The 15379-nt window shown below is 46.2% G+C and overlaps 1 protein-coding gene across 9 annotated transcripts in view; it reads right to left on the bottom strand.

Annotated features, from left to right (window-relative positions):
- Nucleotides 1-15379, bottom strand: part of CFAP61 (cilia and flagella associated protein 61) — a 292210-nt gene that overhangs the window by 208877 nt on the left and 67954 nt on the right. For all 9 annotated transcript variants that reach the window (XR_014832901.1, XR_014832904.1, XR_014832903.1 and 6 more), the window contains exons 9-11: nucleotides 13271-13362; nucleotides 5744-5818; nucleotides 1017-1195 (exon numbers count right to left, since the gene is read on the bottom strand). Coding sequence is in view for 2 of the 9 variants with exons in the window: in XM_021077414.2 (XP_020933073.2) it covers nucleotides 1017-1195; nucleotides 5744-5818; nucleotides 13271-13362 (346 nt within the window). In the remaining 7 variants the exon portion in view is untranslated. The remainder of the gene's footprint in view (nucleotides 1-1016; nucleotides 1196-5743; nucleotides 5819-13270; nucleotides 13363-15379) is intronic.

Genomic DNA, 15379 nt, shown 5'->3' with positions numbered 1-15379 from the left:
AACTAGGAACCATGAGGTTTTGGATTCGATCCCTGGCCTCACTCACCGGGTTAAGGATCTTGCATTGCCATGAGCTGTGGTGTAGGTTGCAGATGTGGCTCGGACCTGGCATTGCTGTGGCTGTGGCGTAGGCCGGCAGCTGTAGCTTGGATTAGACCGCTAGCCTGGGAACCTCCATATGCTGCGGGGGCAGCCCTAAAAAGCAAAAAAAAAAAAAAAAAAGAAAAGAAAAGAAAGAAAATTGTAGGTCAAAAGATTGGTGACCCAGTGTTTTAATCCTGCAGAGCCAGCCCCGATTCAGTGGGGAACATGAAGCAAGGGACAAAGCTGTCATCAAGGCCTGGCCAGGTCCCAGCCAGGAGCTCAGTAATGAGCACACTGCCAGCCAGGCCCAATGAGGCTTCAGCTGGAGAGCTGGGCCCAAGCCAGGCTGCCCTCTTCACTAGATTTGGTGCAGAACCTGAGCCCACTGTCTGCTCTCTTGGTCCCCAGTGGGGACACTCCTCTGAGAACAGGGCCAGCAGCCAGCAACCAGAGCTGGAAGGTAGAGAACCTCGGACCATGACTGGGTATCTAAGTCCTGGACTGTGCCACACTGGGAACCAGCTCTACCACTGAATTATCCTCTGTTATGGGAGGCAATGACTATTTCACCAAAGCCAGTTTCAGTTGGTTTTTCCGTCCCTTGCCACTAAAATCCTCCAGACAAGCAGCAACCTCAACCCAAAGTCCCCCCCAGAATGCAAACCCTAGAGAATGGGGAGCAGCTCGTGGTTAAGGAAGGATGCTTTTCCAGTTCTGTAGGTCTTATCTCAATTTTATGGACCAGAATCTCTGGAAATGGGGCCCAGAAATCCATGGTTAAAAACAAAAACAAAAACAAAAAAAAACAACTCCCCAGATATGAGGATGGACAGCCAGGCTTGGAAACCACTGGCTCTGCAGGATTAAAACACTGGGTCACCAGCACCAAGAGAAGGTCTTACCACGGCAGACGAGTGGGGACGCATACTTGCCTTGCCTCGTACTTCTCATCAATACAAAACAGCTGGATGCAGAAGGCAGCAGAGGCGCCCCTGTAGATGGGGCGGAAGCTGCTGGTCTCCTTGGGCAGAGAGATGGATGCTGAACTCGTGTTGCTGACAGAGTAAGCCGTGAACTCTGTGCTGTAGTCTTGACTAAGCTGTTCTGTGTCCTACAGCAAGGAGAAAAGAGGAACCGAACAGGGAATCCTATTCATTCTCTGCAATGTAATGGGCTGGTGGCTGCATCGCCTGCAGGTTACACCCTTCCCACTTCCTACCTGAAACAAGCCATCCTGAGCCAGGCGCAGTTTTAAGGAGATGTTTGTAATGAGATATTCAAAATGTATAAGGATGGAAACAAGTTCTCACACGTAAGTTAGAAACCAGGAGTTCCTGTTGTGGCTCAGCAGGTTGAGAGCTAAACTAGTATCCAGGAGTCTGTGGGTTCAATCCCTGGCCTCATTCAGTGGGTTAAGAATCCAGCGTTGCTGCAAGCTTCAGTGTAGGTCACAGATGCAGCTTGGATCCTGCATTGTTGGGGCTGTGGCATAGGCCAGCAGCTGCAGCACCAATTCAACCCCTAGCAGGGGAACTACCATATGCCTTCGGTATGGCCCTAAAAAGAAAGAAAATGAATTGTTTCTGTTGGGCTTTGATACAGGATCCATCTTTTAACTGCATCCCCAGATAGAGGCTAGAGCACAATACTATTACATGCTCATTAATTCCATAAGCAAAACACCTCTGTCCCCAAAAGGGTTTTCCTTGTGATCTTGTGCTATAAGAAGTTGGGGGTTGTAGGACTATTCAGGTGGTTTGGTAGGGAGGTGGGGCCCCAGGAGCCAGTTGCCCGTAGCTATCCAGAAATTTAGCCCTGAGTCCGTAGAGTATCATTTGGGGGGCATCTAAGAAGGTGTGAATAGTTCACTTCCAGGGAAATGATTTACCCTGAGAAGGAGTTCTTTTAAATCAAAGTAATGTATTTGTATAGGAAAAATTAAAATATCAGCACTAAAAACATATAAAGAGGAGTTCTCCGGCGGCCTAGTGGTTAAGGATAAGGCATTGTCACTGCTGTGGTATGGGTTTGATCCCTGGCCTGGGAACTTCTGCATGCTGTGAGCGAGGCAATAAATACATACATACACACACACATACATACATACATACATACATACATACATACATACTTATAAAGAAAATCAGGAGCCTCCTTTCCCCCACTGGCTAGCACTTCCAGCTTGTTCCTTTCTTTTGGTATTTGCCCCTAGATTTCTAAATCCGTTCTTATGCTGCTATGTCTTAATTCACCCATGAAATTCCCACTGGACTTTAACGTGGTGGGTAGACGTGACACCCTTCCATGGCCCTCTTCCCTGCATCTGATGCGCCCTCCCTCGCTAAAACTATAGCATAATTCAGGTTCAAATCAGTAAGTATTCCTATGATTATGAATATGTAAGTATTGTTGTTGCTCAGCAAAGTGAAATTCGACAATGTTCTCATTTGTCCCCATTTGCTTGCTTTCCTAATTTTTGTCTCATGCTTTGTCAGACCTGCCAGGAGTTTGTCAGTATTATTTCCCAAGCCAGTAGGCATCACTCAACTCCACTTCTCTCCTCCTCCGACCCAGTTTCTTGTGCTCTCCACCTGCTGCAATGCTGCTTGCTTTTTTTGTTTTGTTTTTTAGGGTCGAATGTGTGGCCTGGCTAGAGTTTGAATCAGAGCTGCAGCTGCTGGCCTATGCCACAGCCACAGCAACGCAGGATCTGTGATCTACACCACAGCTCAAGGCAACACGAGCTCCTTAACCCACTGAGTGAGGCCAGGGATCGCACCCGAATCCTCAGGGATACTAGTCAGGTTCATTACCACTGAGCCACAAGAGGAACTCCTGCAACCCTGTTTTCTTGTTTAGCTGCTTCTTTTTCTTTAGTTCCAGGTCTTGTCATTGTCATCTTTGTCCATGGTTCACGTCCTTTTATTTATGGAGCACAACTGGAGCTTCCTGAAACCAACACTGCTTAGCAGGTAGCAAAACTCAAGAGCTATTGGCTAAGTGGGGCAATTTGTGGGGTGACCAGGCACAGATCTGGCATTTCATTGGGTGGCCAGGTTCTGGGACATTGTCTGGAGGCCTTTTCTTTGGGCCCATCAGGTTTGAGGGTAATTAAGTTCTCAACCTCCTGCATGAGGGACTGTGATGGGTAGACAGTACCCACAAAGCTGTGCATGGCCTAATCCCCAGGACCTGGGAATGCTACTTACAGATGTCATTGAGTGTGTGTGTGTGTGTGTGTGTGTGTGTGTGTGTGTGTTTAGGGCTGCATCCATGGCATGTGGAGGTCCCCAGGCTAGGGGTCAAATTGGAGCAGTAGCTGCTGATCTACTCTACTCCACAGCCACAGCAACTGGGGATCTGAGCTGCATCTTCGACTTGCACCACAGCTCACATCAAGGCAGGAACCCTTGTCCTCATGAATCCTAGTCAGGTTCGTTACTGCTGAGCCAAGATGGGAACTCCTAAGAGATTTTTTTTTCTTTAAGGACCACATCCACAGCACATGGAAGTTCCCCAGGCCGGGGACTGAACTAGCGCCTCCTCAGCGACCAGAGCTGCTGCCATCGGACCCTTAACCCACTGCACCACAGTGAGACCTCCTCGTTAAGTGAGGATTTTGAGATCGGGAGATTATCTTGGATTCCCGGGTGGACCCAGTGTAATCAGGAATGTCCTTATAAGAGGGAGGTGGGAGGGTCTGAGTCGGAGAGAGACGGGAAGATGCTCTGCTACCAGCCTTGGAGATGGAGGAAGGGACCACGTGCCGAGGAAGGCAAGTGGCTTCTAGAAACTGGCAAAGGCAAGAAAGGGATTCTCCCCTACAGGCTGCAGAAGGAATAGGGCCCTGCCTGCACCTGCACCTGCACAGTAAGACCCATTTGGGGTGTCTGACCTCCGGAACTGTAGGATAATAAATTCATGTTGTTTTAAGCCAGGAAGCCTGTGGTATCTTGTTACAGCGGCGATTAGAAAACTAACACAAAGACCTGGTGCCTGCACTTGGAGACCACAGCGGGAGGACAGGGCAGGGGCTCCTCCATTTGTAATGGCGAATTCCACTTATTTGTCTATTCTCTGTCTCTCCCCATCACCCAGCCTCACACCATGCAGGATGAACCTGGACTTGGAGCTGCTTTCATTCCGCCCCTCCAAAGAATAGTCATTTGGTCATCTCCCGGGGGTGGGGGGTAGTTGACAAATTAAGTGCCATCTCAGGGAATCCAGTGTCCCCAATACTGCAGACTGTCACACAGAGCCCTCATGGCAGCCTGGTCCTCGCCTGGCCTTCCACAGAAGCTACAGGTCATCGGCTCCTTCTGGGTGCCTGTGAAGAATCCCCTGATCAAGGGACCCACTGCCACCTTTCCCAGCTGCGCTCATGAGCCCATGCAAACTCTTTCATCGACGTCCTTGGTTCTCAGCATCTTTAAACTACTTGTGTTCCAGTATCTCCTCGCCCAGGTGTGTCTGTGTAGATCTGTGTCCGTCTCATTCCCTTTCAGTCTTTTCATATACATATATACACATTCTTTTTCTCATACTATCTTCCATCATGTTCTATCCCAAGAGACTGTATATAGTTCCCTATGACTGGGTCACTATACTATACAGCAGAAATTGATGCAACACTGTACATTAAAAGTACACTGTGGTCTAATGAAAATAAAATGAGTTTACGTAAGTTCCTAGGCTGGGGATCAAACACGAGCCTCGGAAGTGACCCAGCCTCCTTTGGATTCTTAACCTGCTGGTCTATAGTGGGTGTAGACTTCTTAAATGGCCAGAGTCCAGCGAGAAGAGGGTGTGATAACCTGGCCCTCTCTCAGCATCCTCCTATCTGGGATTAGCGTGCAGTGAATTTGTCCTCCGGCCTCGGTGGGGATGACTCAGCCTCCTGTCCCCTGTTCCCCCTCAAGGGTCTCTAGGATTTCTTCAGCCAACACACAGGGCCGGTCATCCTACCAACAAGGGGCTCGGGGATTCCCAGGAGGCTCAGAACCGTGCTTGTCACAGAAAATGAGGGTGTTGGATCATGCCAACCTCCCACTTAAAACCTTCCAGGCCTTCCTCTGCTCCTTAGGAGAAGGTCAAAATCCTGAGTGGGGTCCGCAGAGCCCTGAGTCCTCAGGCTTCTAGCAGGAAACGGCACATCCTAATGGTGTGGACAAAGCAGGTTTAACGCACGTGGGAGGTGTGGGCAGGGGCAGGGAGGTGCCCCAAGGAGGGAAACTGGCCTGTGTGTGACAGCAGGGAGCAGTCCTGGAACCGGATATGTGTGGGGATGATGTGTAATTCGTGTAGGTGTGTACACAAACGTGAACATGCTCTGTGTAGAGCTAAGGAACACTCTTATGTTTGCTCCTCCGAAATGCTTTCTCCCTAGACAATGCGAAGAGGAGAAAACTTCTATGTACTGAAACGGTGGCAAATCATCGGTATAGAAAGTGTAACTTCTAGGACCAAGCTGTGCAGGAGACAGAGAATAAAGGGCCAATCACAGTGGAGTAAGGGTTCATTGGGAGGCTTTGAGAAGCAGGTTCCAAGGAAGGAGGCAGCTCTGAGCTGATGGAGAGAGGCAGGGGCACAAAGAGACAGAGAGAGAGCTGTAAGCTGCATGGGGGTCGCCAGCCCCCTCGGTGGCCCCCAAAAGCCCTACCTCTGCTTCGCTACTGCTTTCACTTTGGACTGGTGCTAAAGCGTCCTCCTTGGGGGCTTCTTCTGTGACCTTCCCCTGCAAACGGCAAAGGTGAGACGTGAGAATTAATCAACACCCACGAGGTGCAGAGCCTGGCCCTGCCGCTTAGACGGTGTGGCATCTGTACAAAGGGACTCAGACCAGCACCTACCTCATAAGGTTGCCCTGAGGCTGAAATAAGGACAGGTGGATAGACAGATGCTCAGCATGTCCCAACTCTCTGTAGATGTCAGTGATTCCGCCATGATTTTTATGAGCCTTATGCAACTTGAAAGCTACACTAGGTTTTTTAAAAATTTTATTTCATTTTACTTTTATATTTTTTTATGGCCTCATCTATGGCACATGGAAGTTCCCAGACCGGGGATCAAACCTGTGCCTCCGAAGCGACCTGAGCCACTGCCATCGGATTCTCAACCCACTGCACCACAGTGGGAATTCCTGCACTAGGTTTTTTTAAAACTGCTTTATGGAGGTACAATTGACATACAGTAAACTGCATGACCTTTTGAAAAGTTTTGGCCTATGTAGGTACCCATAAAAATATCACCGCAATACAAGTAACTTACACATACATCGCCCCCCAGAGCTTCTGTGTTTCCACGTGTCTCTCCCTCCCACTCGGAGCCACCCTGCCGACTACGGGGCAGCAATGATCTGCTCTTTCACTACAGATTGTATGCTGAGTCTGTTACTGGATCTTCTGTTCTGTTAATCTATTTGTTGACCTTGACATCATTACCACACGTGTCTTGGTTACAAGAACCTTATAATTAATCTTGAAAACAGTAGCACTGGTCCTACAACCTTGTTCCTTTTTCTAAGTGGTTTTGACTATGCTAGGTCCTTTCCATTTCCACATAAATTCTGAAATTGATTTTCCAATTTCTGTAAAAATTCTTTCTGAAAATATTCTTGTTCTTTTTAGGGCTGCAACCGTGGCATATGGAAGCTCCCAGGCTAGGGGTTGAATCAGAGCTGCAGCTGCTGGCCTATGCCACAGCCATACCAATGCCAGAACTGAGCCACATCTGTAACCTACACCACAGCTCATGGCAATGCCAGATCCTTAACCCACTGAGCAGGGCCAGGGATCAAACAGGAATCCTCATGGATACTAGTCAGCTTCTTAACCTGCAGAGCCACAATGGGAACTCCCCTTCCTGTTGAAATTTTGACTGGGATTTCATTGATCAATTAACATCTTGACAATATCAAGTCCTCAAAACTATGCACAAGGGATATCTCTCCATTTATTTAGATTTTATTTCATTTCTAGTTTACATTATGCAGGTTTTAAATATCTTTTGTCAGATTTAAGTATTTTGTGTATTTGTATTATTCCAAATGGTATTTATTTCAATTTCTAGATATAGCAACAACAACAACAACAAAAAAAAAAGACAAAAGACAAAAAAAAGGAGTTCCCATCGTGGCGCAGTGGTTAACGAATCCGACTAGGAACCATGAGGTTTCGGGTTCGGTCCCTGCCCTTGCTCAGTGGGTTAACGATCCCGCGTTGCCGTGAGCTGTGGTGTAGGTTGCAGACGCGGCTCGGATCCCGAGTTGCTGTGGCTCTGGCGTAGGCCGGTGGCTACAGCTCCTATTCAACCCCTAGCCTGGGAACCTCCATATGCCGCGGGAGCGGCCCAAGAAATAGCAACAACAGCAACAACAACAACAACAACAAAAAAGACAAAAGTCAATTTCTGATTGTTCACTGCTATTATATGGAGATAAAATTACAGTGCATTTTTAGTTTGTATATACTTCGAAATTTACTAAATTATTTATTATTTCTAGTAGCTGTTTTGCAGATCCTAGATGATTATGTTACCTGTGAGTAAAAGACAATTTAAATTCCTTCTTTCCAATCTGGACATCTTTTAATTCTTTTCTTGTCTTCTTGCCACTGGCTTGAACCTCCAGACTAATTCTGAATAGAAGTGGTGAGAACAGACATTCTTGTCTTATTTCTGACCTTGGTGGAAAAGCAGTCAGTCTTTTACCATTAAGGATGATGTTAGCTATAGTTTTGTTTTTTTCGTTTTTTTTCTTTTTTTTTCAAAAATAACCTCTATCAAGTTGATGAAGTTCTCTTATATTCTTAATTTTCTGAGAATTTTTATGAGGAATGAATGTGATTTTTCAAGTGCCTTTCCTGCATTTAAGAGATAAACATATAGGTATCCTTTTTTTAGAATGTTAATATAGTGATTTACATTGATTGATTTTCTTATGTTAAACCAATCCTGCATTCCCAGAATAAACCCTGCTTGGTCATGATGTAGTTATCCTCTTTTTTATACATTGATTTGATTTATTAAAACTTTTAGTAGAATTTTTCCATCAATGTTCATGAGAGCTATTGATCTATAGCTTTACTTACCTATAAATGTCTTTTGTTAGGAAAGAATGTACATCAGATAACTTGAATCCTTTTAAATGTATTGAGACTTATTTTGCAGCTTGGAATATGATCTACCTTAGTAAATATTCCATGTGCCTGTGGGAAGAAGGAACACTGTGCTGTTGGGTAGAGTGTTCTATTAAGCACCAATTAGGTAAAATTGGTCAATAGCATTTTAAAAATCTTCAACATTCTCACTGATTTTCTATCTACTTGTTCTATCAATGATTAAGGGAGGAATACTGAAATTTCTAAATATAGTTCCAGTTCTTTATAGATGTGACTCCACCATCTTCTTGTTCACATTGTTTCCAACAAGAAATCTGCTGCTATCCTCACCTTTGTTCCTCTGTTCCCAACATGTCTTTTTTCTCCCTCTGGCTTCTTTTAAGATTTTCTTTTTTATCACCGGTTTTCCACCATTTGATTATGATATGCTTTGGTGTAGTTGTCATGTTGCTTGTGCTTGTTATTGGTTGAGCTTGTATCTGTGGGTTTATTGTTTTCATTAAGATTGGGAATTTTTAAAATCAATATTTCTTCAATTTTTTCTTCTTTCCAACCGCTTTCTCCTCTTCTTTATGGACTCTAATTACACACATAATAGGTAAAGTTATCCCACAGCTCGCTGATACACTGATTTTTTTTTTAAATTCTCATTTGTTTCCTTAATCTCTTTCTGCGATGTCTAATCTGAAGTTAATCCTTGCAGTGTATTTTTCATCTCATTCATCTCATGCATTGAGGATTTTATCTCTAGAAGTTTCATTTGGGGTGTTTTTATAGGCATATCTCAGATATATTGCAGGTTCATTTCCAGACCACTGCAATAAAGCAAATATTGCAGTAAAGCAAGTCATATGACTTTTTGGTTTCCCAGTACACATAAAAGTTATATTTAAACTATATTCTAGTATATTAAGTGTGCAATAGCATTATGTTTTTTAAAAAACAATGTACATACCTTAATTTAAAAATGCTTTACTGCTAAAAAAAAAAATGCTAACCATTATCTGACAATGCAGGGCTGCCATAAACCTTCAATTTGTAACAAATGCAGTATCTGTGAAACATAATAAAGTGAAGTGCAATAAAACCAGGTATGCCTATATATCTTCCATGTCTCCCCTTAACCTTTGGAATTTACACAGTTATAATAACTGTTTTAATGTTTTTGTGTGCTAATTCTAACATATGCTTCAGATCAGGGTTGCTTTCAATTATTGAGTTATCTCCACCTCATGCGTCACACATTCCCTGGATTTTTTTTTTTTTTTTTTTTTTTGTCTTTTTAGGGCTGCACCTGAGGCATATGGAAGTTCCTGGGCTAGGGGTCGAATCAGAGCTGTAGCTGCCAGCCTACGTCACAGCAACAAGGAATCCAAGCCACGTCTGCAACATACAGCCACAGCTCACAGCAATGCCAGATCCTTAACTCAGCAATCAAGGCCAGGGATCAAATCCACATCCTTGTGGGTACTAGTTGTGTTCATGAACCACTGAGCCTTCCTGGTTATTTTTTATTGGATCCCAAACATTGTGGGCACTGAATGACTTTGTATTTCTACAAATACTCTCAAACTTTGTTCTGGGACTCAGATTACTTGGAAGCAGTTTGATCCTTTTGGTTCTTACTCTAAAGATTTATTAGACAGGACTGAGGCAGTGCTGTCTCTGGGGCTGATTGTTTCTTGCTACTGGTGCAAGATCCTTCTGCGCATTTTCCCAACACCTTGTGAGTCACAAGATTCCCCAGTCTGGTTGATGGAACAGGCACTATTCCCAGCCTTGTGTGAGCACTGGACACTGTTCACACTAATGGTTTGGGGAGGTGCTTTCCTCAGCCAGAGGTTTCCCCTCTAGTCTCAGTGGTTCCTCCACATGCATAGCTGATCACTCAAGAGTGGCCCTCTGTTGGTGTCCACCATCCCTCTACGCAGCTCTCGCCGCTCTGGTCTTTGTCCTATAAACCTTAGTGGCTTCAGTCTTCGTGGGACTCACCACTGAGCTCCCATGGTTCTTCCTGCCCTGTGCAGCTGCCAGGAGCTCTCTCAAAGCAGGAGGCTAGGAGGGTTGGAAAGCTCATCTGGCTTGTTTCCCACTCCCCAGGAATCACTCTCCTTTGTTACCTGAGGAGCAGTGCAGTATAAACTTGTTTCATATATTTGGCCATTTTTTTTTTTCATGCAGGAAAGCAGATCTAGCTCCTATCACTCCATCTTTGCCAGAAGCAGAAATTCCTCACACTAAGTTCTTTTTTACCTATTCCATTCATCAGCTTCACTTCCCTCAATCCTGTCACTGCCAAACAAGCTTCTTTAAAAGGTTCAAGGGTCCCTCAGTCCCTTCTTCTGGGATGTTTTCCACCCTGGTTTCCACATCCTGAATTAGGCGTTTTCCTCTTCCTACCATTCACCACCTCCTGAAGGCTGAGGCTGGGTTTTGGTCTCATGAGTACCCTCAGCACTTAGCAGAGCCTGGCCGTTGTGAGTGTCCAGCCTCTGTGCGGAGGACAAATCAGTCCTTGAAATACAACACCCACCCGGCTACAGCTTGGGTCCTTTTATGGTTTGGGGTATAAGAAGGCATTTTCCATAGAGACAATGTGAAAAGCTGTCAGAATGAGCCAGGCGGCCTAGTGCTAAGATCAAGGTCCTTGCTCCCTCCTCTTCTTCCCAAGATCTTCTCTGCATGAGCTGATGGGCAAGGGGAATCTTGTTCAGTCCAAAGTTGGAAAGGAGAAAAAAAGAGAGTTGGGAGCCGGAGTCCAGGAAGCAATGGCCCTGCACCAGCTCCCCATTCTGGCCCCAGGTGGATGGAAGAGTCAGGAGGACCCGAAGTGAGAGGGCCTGTGCAGAGAAACATGTACTGGGATTCTGGCCACACATGGTACTGATGCAGAGCCAGGCTGACAATAGCAGCCCAGAGATTAGCCTGTCCTTCTCTCACCTTGGTGAGAGCTCGTTCCAGAGGACACAAAGGACATGCCCTGAGGTCCTGCAGGAGCAGGTGAGCAGAGCCCAGTAAATAGGGGCATTTCTATTTCTCTGAACCACTAGCAGTCAGTAGTTAGCAGAGATGGAACAATGGGTGGATCCCCGGGCCCACCCCCCAAATTCTATGTCCTCTACTACATGGATGCCTGTGGCCTCCTTGGGTGTGGGTTTGCCCCCTCCCCCAACCTTAGGTCAGGGCAGCAACACTGGGAAAGCAGGAGTGTGTGGGAAGGCACTTCTGCAGAGTCCTGGTAGGGACAGGGAGCCAGGAGCTTGCCAGCAGGTGCCTCTATGGCCTGTGGGGCCCAGTCGGGCAGGAAGGAAAATCTGCCTCAATTGAGTCTGTGCACAAGGTGGGTTTTCTAACTGGCTTTATCATTTTTTTTTTAATTTTATTTTTTTATTTTCCCACTGTACAGCAAGGGGGTCAGGTTATCCTTACATGTATACATTACAATTACAGTTTTTCCCCCACCATTTCTTCTGTTGCAACATGAGTATCTAGACATAGTTCTCAATGCTATTCAGCGGGATCTCCTTGTAAATCTATTCTACGTTGTGACTGATAAGCCCAAGCTCCCGATCCCTCCCACTCCCTCCCCCTCCCATCAGGCAACCACAAGTCTCTTCTCCAAGTCCATGATTTTCTTTTCTGAGGAGATGTTCATTTGTGCTGGATATTAGATTCCAGTTATAAGTGATATCATATGGTATTTGTCTTTGTCTTTCTGGCTCATTTCACTCAGGATGAGAGTCTCTAGTTCCATCCATGTTGCTGCAAATGGCATGATGTCATCCTTTTTTATGGCTGAGTAGTATTCCATCGTGTATATATACCACATCTTCCGAATCCAATCCTCTGTCGATGGACATTTGGATTGTTTCCATGTCCTGGCTATTGTGAATAGTGCTGCAATGAACATGCGGGTGCATGTGTCTCTTTTAAGTAGAGCTTTGTCCGGATAGATGCCCAAGAGTGGGATTGCAGGGTCATATGGAAGTTCTATGTATAGATTTCTAAGGTATCTCCAAACTGTTCTCCATAGTGGCTGTACCAGTTTACATTCCCACCAACAGTGCAGGAGGGTTCCCTTTTCTCCACAGCCCCTCCAGCACTTGTTATTTGTGGATTTATTAATGATAGCCATTCTGACTGGTGTGAGGTGGTATCTCATGGTAGTTTTGATTTGCATTTCTCTTATAATCAGCGATGTGGAGCATTTTTTCATGTGTTTGTTGGCCATCTGTATATCTTCCTTGGAGAAATGTCTATTCAGGTCTTTTGCCCATTTTTCCATTGATTGATTGGTTTTTTTGCTGTTGAGTTGTATAAGTTGCTTATATATTCTAGAGATTAAGCCCTTGTCAGTTGCATCATTTGAAACTATTTTCTCCCATTCTGTAAGTTGTCTTTTTGTTTTCTTTTGGGTTTCCTTTGCTGTGCAAAAGCTTTTCAGTTTGATGAGGTCCCATGGGTTTATTTTTTTTTAAACTAAAGTATAGTTGATTTACAGTGTTGTGCCAATTTATGCCATACAACATTATTACTATTTTTAGGGCCATACCCATGGCATATGGAAGTTCCCAGGCTAGGGGTCGAATCGAATTAGAGCTGCAGCTGCCGGCCTACACCACAGCCACAGCACTGCAGAATCCTGCAACCTACACAGCAGCTCACAGCAACACCAGATCCTTAACCCTCTAAGCGAGGCCAGGGATCGAACCTGCATCCTCATGGATACTAGTCGGGTTTATTACTGCTGAGCCACAACGGGAACTCCGAGGTTGGCTTTAAATGAGCTGCTCTATTCACCTCAGCCTCCTGAAATCAGGGAATGAGTGAGAAGGGAGGTGGAGACGGGATGGAATTCCATCTTTACTTGGATTCTTGAAGTTGCCTTGAGGCTCTGATTTGTTACAAACACACGGTCTTTGTTCCCCAAACCCCCTCCCACCCTTGTCCCCCAGATCTTAGTGCTGGTAAGACCTTCCCCTCTGGGCAGCAGGACCACCCCTGGCCCTGATGGCACCAGCAGCCCCTGGGCCCACCCCGCCCCCAGGCTGGGAGACACTCTCTATTACCTGGGTGCTCTCCTTGGCCTCCATGGAGGCAGTTTCCCGCAGCTCCTTGACTATTTTCTGGGAGTCCTGGCTGCTGCTCCTGAGCTCAGTATCTTTGAGAGAAAGAGTAGCACAAAGACAGAAAAGAGATGATAAATATCTTCCGAGCACAGGAAATTGGAGGCAGCATAGAAATGTGTTTCTAAACTGCAGCATAGGAGTTACTGCTGTGGTACAGCAGGTTAAGGATCAGGCATTGTCTCTGTGGTGACTTGGGATGCTTCTGAATTTTGGGTTCAATCCCAAGCCCCGTGCAGTGGGTTAAGGATACAGAAATGGCGCGGCTGTGGCATAGGTCGCAACTGTGGCTCGGATTCAATCCCTGGCCTGGGAACTTCCATATGCTGTGGGTTTGGGAAAAAAAAAAAAAACTGTACATCTGAAGAATTCTATTGTTGAGGGGCAGGTGGGGAGAACAGAGTCTTCGCAGCCCACCCTGATTCTGACCTCTCTTTGCCTCATCAGCACGATGGAGAGAAAGCGGTACCTGGACCTACAAGAGCTGTGTAGATAAAGTGATGCCACCCCCCTGGGCCCTGGAACCTGCCAGTGACCAAGCTACCTTTCACTGGAGCTACCTTTCACTTTGAAGTTTACAACAACTGATGACCAATCTCCTGGGTGGTGGTGGGCTTTGAAGTGATTTTAAGAGGAATCAGGCAGGGGGTGGGGGCTGGGGTAGTTCCTGTTGTGGCTCAGTGGGTTGTGAACCCAACTAGGAACCATGAGGATGCGGGTCCGATCCCTGGCCTTGCTCAGTGGGTTAAGGATCTAATGTTGCCGTGAGCTGTGGTGTAGGTCACAGATACGGCTTAGATCCCGAGTTGCTGCGGTTGTGGCGTAGGCCCACGACTGCAGTTCTGATTAACTTCCATATGCCGTAGGTGTGGCCCCCCCAAAAAGCAAAAAAAAAAGGAACAGGGGAAAGACTACCATCAGCCATATCAGTGCTCTCAGAACACAGAGATTAGCACATGGGCTGCTTTCCCCATGTTTGGAAATACTGTGAACGTGCATCTGAACTTGGCCATGATTTTCACTTTTCTACTTTCTAAACAAGAAGAACTGGAGCTAAGGTTATTGCTTTAATGTTCTGGAAAGTCAACCATCAGGGTAGTGGTCATGTATTTAGTCTTCACTCAAAATTGGAGTGGAACCAATTTTTTCCCATTTTATCTAAAAAGCTCTTCCCTCTCCCCCTCTATCTTGTCATCCTCCTTCTGCTCTCTTTTCTTTCTTCCTGCCAGTCTTTCTCCTGCCCCCCACCACTGTCTCTTTCCCTCCCCCTCTCCCTCCCTCCCCACTACATCTCCTCCTTTCTGGCTCATTCTCAGCCTGCTCCTGGTGGGTGGGGTGCAGGGGGGGAATGACTCCCACTGACATCTGCTCGCAGCCTTTGGGCCTGAGCTCAGATCAGCCCTAGGATGCTCTGCCTGGGGGCTGCAGAGACCATGCTGCCAGCATGGCCTGCTGCCCTGTCTTCTTGTTTCTAAGCATCAAAGCAGAGGCTGTGGGGGCAGAGGCAGCCGGCTGCTCTCTGCTTCTCCTCTCCCACTGTGTTCCTCCTTCCAGCAGCAGCCGGCATAAGGGCCCCTGCAGACACCCCTCAACCCCAAGACCCCATTAACTCCTGCCCTCTTCCTACTTCTGGCAAAGACGTAGGTGAATGGAGTTCTAAGAGAAAAATCAGATGCCCAGGGAGGCGTAAAGAGCAGAGATGAAGAGGTAGATAATGCGCAAGGTACAACAAAAGAGTCGAATCCTGGCAGAGCAAGTAGCTCTTTTTTTTTTTTTTTTCTTTCTTTCTTTTTTTTTTTCTTTTTTTCTTTTCTTTTTTTTTTTTTTGGCCACCCCATGGTATATGGAGTTCCCAGGCCAGGGATCAAATCTGAGTCAGGGTTGTGACCTAAACGCCAGAGCTGTGCACCGGATCCTTAACCCATTGTCTGGGCTAGAATCAAACCCGAGTCCCTGCCCCTGCAGAGACACTGTGGATTCTGCTGGGCCACACTGGGAACTCTGCTCTTCTGGGTGGAGAGCAAATGTCATGAGAAGACAAAGGATGCAGAA

The sequence above is a fragment of the Sus scrofa genome, chromosome 17 (assembly GCF_054392235.1).
Source record: "Sus scrofa isolate SSC_HxYL_T2T_F1_AM1 chromosome 17, Sscrofa_HxYL_maternal_Yorkshire_Landrace_v2.0, whole genome shotgun sequence".
Classification (NCBI taxonomy): Eukaryota; Metazoa; Chordata; class Mammalia; order Artiodactyla; family Suidae; genus Sus; species Sus scrofa.
This window is presented reverse-complemented; position numbering and strand designations above follow the sequence as displayed.